Source organism: Neophocaena asiaeorientalis, unplaced genomic scaffold (assembly GCF_003031525.2).
Source record: "Neophocaena asiaeorientalis asiaeorientalis breed wild unplaced genomic scaffold, Neophocaena_asiaeorientalis_V1.1 scaffold156, whole genome shotgun sequence".
In the NCBI taxonomy this organism is placed as follows: domain Eukaryota; kingdom Metazoa; phylum Chordata; class Mammalia; order Artiodactyla; family Phocoenidae; genus Neophocaena; species Neophocaena asiaeorientalis.
The window spans coordinates 193,078-199,232 of NW_020173773.1; the positions used below are offsets into that span (position 1 = coordinate 193,078).

The 6,155-nt window shown below is 43.1% G+C and overlaps 1 protein-coding gene across 4 annotated transcripts in view; it reads left to right on the plus strand.

Annotated features, from left to right (window-relative positions):
* FCRLB (Fc receptor like B) overlaps window positions 1-412 on the plus strand; it is a 4,313-nt gene extending 3,901 nt beyond the window's left edge. For 2 of the 4 annotated variants that reach the window (XM_024751638.1, XM_024751639.1), the window contains one exon: window positions 95-412. In XM_024751638.1, coding sequence (XP_024607406.1) covers window positions 95-301 — 207 coding nt within the window. In that variant the 3' untranslated portion in view covers window positions 302-412. The remainder of the gene's footprint in view (window positions 1-94) is intronic. The other 2 variants (XM_024751640.1, XM_024751642.1) reach the window with 1 other exon arrangement.
* The last annotated feature ends 5,743 nt before the right edge of the window (window positions 413-6,155 follow it).

Below are 6,155 nucleotides of genomic sequence, written 5' to 3' on the forward strand. Positions count from 1 at the left end.
CCACCCCCACCCCCCATCCCTTGCCCCCTCCTCACCCCCCAGCCCTTGCGAGAAGGATTTCAGCCGTGCGGTTCTCTGTGTGTTGCGTTCACAGGTTCTCCCCTGGACGTGGCGTCCACCACCGTCCCGGTCCCACAGGCTGCGGCTTTGGCGCCCGGTAACAAGCCGCTTTCCTTCAGAAAGCCCCCGCTGTCCATATCGGTCCCGTCGATCACCTCCGTCCCTAACACCACCTCAGCCGGGCTGCTGTTCCCCGCGGGCGGAGCCCCCACTGCTGGGCCACCGGCCTGCGCTCCGCTGACCCCCTTGGAACAAACCACTGGAGCCCTAAAACCCGACATGGACCTTCTGCTCCGAGAAATGCAGCTGCTCAAAGGCCTTCTCAGCCGGGTGGTCCTGGAATTAAAGGAGCCACAGGCCTTCCCAGAGCACAGGGACACACTCGAGACCCCCGCTTCCCACTTTGCTGTGAGTCAGGGAACCCCTGAGACCACTGCCGTGGAGAGCTGAGGGAGGGGGCGGCTATTGACCCCTCTCCAGACCTATCCATCCCTGGTCTCTCCTGCTTCCCATCACGTGGAGACCCTACAAAGCCATCTCTGCATCCCTCTGTCTTACTGTGGCTTATAAAGTGTGGTGGCTGCCATGTCAGTCTAACACAGCACATCCTTGTAACCACAAGACCTCCCCTCTGATGGCTTCCTTCCCCTCACAGATTTCAGTAAGGAAGGAGAAACCTGTTATTTACTACTTTGAGGTATATATTTGGAAGTTGAATTTAGTCATCCTTAGCTTTTCATATAAATCCACCCAACATGTATTTCAGCACAGGCAATTTTTTGGTACTTAAGGTTATTTGGTACTAAGCTCTTTGGAACATTTAAGGGTCAAGTTGTAATTATTCATCATGACTTTAAAAGACTTTTAAAAGACTTTCAGTTCTGTTTCTGATGAGTGTATACCCTCAAAGTCCTGGGCTAGTTTTAGAGAGGGAAAGGGACTTGTGTGGGCCTCCATTCCAGGTTATAAGGGTCAGCATGCTGTTAGACTCACCCAGATGCACCTCCTGCACCAATATAGCTAGATAGGCTGATGGGCTCTGGTGGCAGCAAGCAGGCCATGCTCACTTTAGCCTAACTAAACAAGTGGTACTGTTAGCATCAAGAAATCTCTTTGAAGAAAGATTAAGACAAATTCTCAAAACTGCTGAATTCTAGTTTTTAGTAGGTTCTTACTTCCCGACGAGCTATTCCAACACTAACATACAATTCAATTTTTATAAGTTCCTCATCTGCCTACTAAAACTGTTGGTTTTCTGCAAGTCTGGTGTGAATTATTCCCAGGAGGTTTATTTCTCATTGGGTCCTTACCCTTCATCAGTTAACGTTTACTGCTAAGGCTTAGAACTGATAACAACTCTACCCTCCCATCCTTCTACTTGATACATATTCAGCCACAATGCAATTTCCCGTTTCTTTTTGAACAATTAACCAGAATAACATCAACATACTTCATCCTTTTCTTCTTAGTATTATCTTCACCATGTTATAACTGCAAAGTCACTGAAATTATAAAAATGAGAGAGGCAGGTGGGTACACACATAAATTACAGTGCAATGTGATAAGTGCTCTATGAAACACTGGGAATTCAGAGGAGGAAACTGAATCTTGAAGGAAGAGCAAGATTTCACCAAGAAGAGATGTGAAAAGATTGAGGGGTAGGGCGTGCCGGCTGAGGGTGCAAAGGCAAAGAGACATAAAAGACCGTGGTGTGTTTGTAGAGCTGCAAATAATTGAAAGTGGTTGGAGAATTATGTGTATTTATGCATGTGTGTGTGGGGGGTGTGTTTTAGGGAGAAGGTGGCAGGAGATGAACATGGGGAAGTAGGAAGGGATCAGAACATGAAAGTCTTGTTAAGAGGTTCTTTAACCTGTTGGATATTTGGGATGGATATTTGGAAGCATTCCTTATTGAGGGCATCAATAAGCCTTACTGGAGGAGAAGCTAATTTGAAATTACAAAAGAGCAATCAAATAAACTGATCTCAGTGGACACTTGCTTAACCCTGAGGAGTTATGTCCAGGCCCTATGATCCAGTACTGGGGTTCTGGTTTACAAGGGTCTTTGTGGTTCTGATTTCCACCTTTCTAATGCAGGCTTAGCTCACTTCTCAGAACTCTCCCCCAGCAAGCCTTCCCTGGCTAACCCCACTCTACTCCCCTGAAGGAGGCCCCTGAAGTTTCTGCCATCCCTGATCTAGACAGGAAGTGACTAGCATTAGTATCAAGAGTCTAGGTAATCAAAGAATCAAGTCATTAAAAAAAATCAGTTGATACGTATAACTGATTCACTTTGCTGCACAGCAGAAATTAACACAACATTGTAAAGGAACTATACTCCAATAAAAATTAATTTAAAAACTCAGCTGATCATTTTTTAAAAGAGCAAAAGGGTGAAATAGCCATTCAAAAGGGAGTTTTATCTCTTCAGTATCTCCTCATTCACACCTTGTTAGCAGCTACAATATCTTTCTTCCTGTCCTGACACATACCTCCATTTAGGGTTAGGGATATGGGGAGTGGGGAAGAACAAGAACTTATGGGTTAGAATGATGTGTGTGTAGCGGCGGGGAGGGGGGGGGGGGGGGAAGAGGGAGTTTTATGCCCTCTAGTCTCCACTGTCTTTAAGCTCCCCAGCTCTCGTTGATCTTCCCCTACAATACCTGTTAATGATCTCCCGGGAAGACCCGCACTAAGGAAATATCAAGAGATATCAGACAGGCAGCTTACTGGCCATGCTCCTCTGGGGAAAAAAAAAAGTCCTCATCCAGCTTCTGTTTAAGGTTCCAGCATGCATTTAGAGAAACTTTGGGCTAGCCCAGGCTGCCTAAGGAGAATCTCAGGCTCATTCCCAAGCAGCAAGGGTAGCAACAAAATGCTGGAGAAGCCTGGGGAGGAAGCTGCTTCTCTCTGGTTCTCTGATCACTTCTGTGTCTCAGACTCAGACCTCGACCCTAAACCTGTGGGAGTCCATACCAGATACCAGGCAAGGAACCTAAATGTCCTCCACCAGAGAGCAGAAAGGGTTCTGGCAAGTTTCATTTGAATCTCAGCTTTACTCTCTCATTCTGTCCTCCCTGAGTCTAAGTTTCTTATCTGGACTTCACTCTATAGAAAGAAGGAACTCAACTCTTTGGGTTCTACACTTATGACTTTTTCCGTAAAAGAGTGAATCAAATCCTCTAGGTTAAAGTCCAAACTATCATGACATATAGAGCAGTCACACTGACCACTTGCTCTTTCCCCAGCACACCAGCCTCTTTCATGCCTCTGTGCCTTTACATATACTTTGGCCTCAACCTCTGTTGGTGGGGAGTGGGCTGCACACGCCTTCTGAGCTCAAGATCTCTCATTTGTCAAAAGAGGGAAATAAGAGTACCCTTACAGAGAGAGACAGACAAACAGACTTTTTCATTACTAGAGGTTTTAAGACATGGGATGCTAAAGTGCTTAAAAGCACAGAGGAGGAGCACTAAGCTCAGTGTGGAGGTTCACAAATCACTTACCAGAGAGATGACATTTGCCAGTCCCTAGTGATGAGCTCTTAGATTATTTTTAAACTTTTGCTGTTTTAAATTATGTTGCAATTAATGTTATTACACTGTATCTTTTTTTTTTTTGCGGTACGCCGGCCTCTCACTGTCGTGGCCTCTCCCATTGCGGAGCACAGGCTCCGGACGCGCAGGCTCAGCGGCCATGGTTCACGGGCCCAGCCGCTCCGTGGCATGTGGGATCTTCCCGGACTGGGGCACGAACCCGTGTCCCCAGCATCGGCAGGCGGACTCCCAACCACTGCACCACCAGGGAAGCCCTACACCTATATCTTTATGCACATATTTGAACATATCTGTGGGATAAACGCCTAGACTTAAGTAGAGTTGCTGAATCAAAGAATGTGAGTCTTTTTTAATTTTAATAGATATTTTCAAATTATGCATGAGAGAGCTTGTTTCTTTTACCCTAGTCAGGATAGCACATCATCATACTTATATATTTCTTAATTAGACCCAGAGAACCTCCTGACTCTTTATCTGCTATTGAATTCCCCCAGTTGGATCTTGGTAACATTACTAACCTTGTGTTGTGCAACAGCCCAGCAGTACAGTCCTTCCAGAGTCAACATCCCTGTTTGTAATCCTAATCCATCCCTCTTCTGAATTCTTGTTAGCTGGTCTGCAATTAACTAAGAGAAATGTACTCCTGTCTATATTTCCTTATTAAATGAGAACTTTCTGCCAAGTAGAGCTCTTATTCCCAGCCAGGTCATTCTGGTTCTTCACCAAATTCCCAACATGTACTACAGTTTGCCCATATTGGTTTAGTTTATTCCCCAGTCATTACACCTGCAAAGATAATTTGCTTCAATGCTTGACATTCTAATTATCACGAGGACTCATGTGACTGTACATCCCTGATTCAGCTAACATCTGAGGCTGAAGAATTGGTATAGTACATGTTAGCCTTTTTCAGTTCAAAGGAGCCAATCTCATTACAGTGATGTGGGAAATGACCTCTCCTCCATTTCTTTGCAGTTAATATGCTCTTAATGTAGCATGTTAAGTTGTAATAGCCAAGCTACTTAGCTTTGGACCTAGAGGTGACAGAGTATAGAAATTAAGAACCCTGGCTAAGCAGTTAATAGACTTGGGTTCAAACATCACTTTTACTACTTACCAGCTGTATAGCCTTGGACGAGATACTCTGTCTCTGAAGTTGGGTTTCCTCATCTGCAAGGCATAATTATAATAGTATCTTCCTTACAGAACTGCTAGAAGGATTAAAAGAGATTATGCGAGTAACATACTTGGTAGAAGCAGTAAATCGTTATTATGACTGTAACTCACTGAATCTAAAATGATGTTGACTGTAGGTTGCACCACTAAAGAGAATAGTAAGAAAGGAAATTGTGGCCAAGTAGCCACACGGTGTCTTTTAGGCTTAATTAGAAACAGAAAATTAAAAAATCCGAATCACTCTAAATATTCATTAAAAAGGACACTATAAGGGAAATAAATTGGGTAAGGTATTCCTAAAACTATTTCACTTTCAGAGCCTGACTTTTCTGAAAGACTTTTCCACTCAGATTTAGCCAAGTCTGTGTTTTCCCATTCTTGTAACATATTCTTTCCTGTGAAGAGCATTAGTAACGCAGCGTTTCTTAAAAGAAGCCATAACAAGAGTAACAGTTATCGTTGCCAGACTTTTAGGCTGGTTTTGCAATTATCTGGAGTTAGCTTACTTTTGACTTCTACTTCAGGAATGTTGCTAAACATGTCTGCTTCACCACTCACTCCACTTCTCCTCACAACCTATGAATATTTCACCGTCATCTCTAGAAATTTCTCCCAATATGCTCCCACCCATTCTTAAATTTTGATGCCAGTACTTTAATGTACATGCTCGCTTTAAGCAATGAAAACGATGACAAGACAACAATTATAAGATGCATCGTGGTTTCAAAGATGTTAAATGTAGTTTGAAAAAAATTATTTCTTAGAATTAATAAAATACAAAATGCACCCTAAAAGCAAATCTAGGAAAGCAAATTTTAAAATGTCTAGAAAAAAAGTTACATATGACACTACATGTAGCCTGAGACTAAAGGTGGACTTCTTTTGAGTTGAAGTGGAGGTTCTCAAAAATCTGAAAGGAATTTAAAGCCTGTTTAATTCAACCAAGAAACCACTTATTGAGACCTTCTAAACTTCTCCTGCCATTGGCCACGCTTGACTTTTTGTGAGAATGTGGTCCTTATTACCTCCCAAGGACAGCCCACTCTAACTCAGGATAGCTCTGGTAATTAGAAAATTCTTCCTATGGATAATGAGCAAAATGATTTTGTTATAGCTTCTACTCACTGTGCCTCCTAGGGTTACACAGAGCAGATCTAATTCCTGGTCCTCTTGTCAGGGCTTTAGATGTTTAAAGACATTGCTTAGGTTATGCTTAGTTTTCTTAAAGATAAACTTTGTTTCAGTGTTTTCAACTGTTCCTAATTTTGAGTTCCTTCTCCATCCTGGCTTTTCTTTCTTTCTTTCTTTCTTTCTTTCTTTCTTTCTTTTTTTTTTTTGCGGTACGCGGGCCTCTCACTGTTG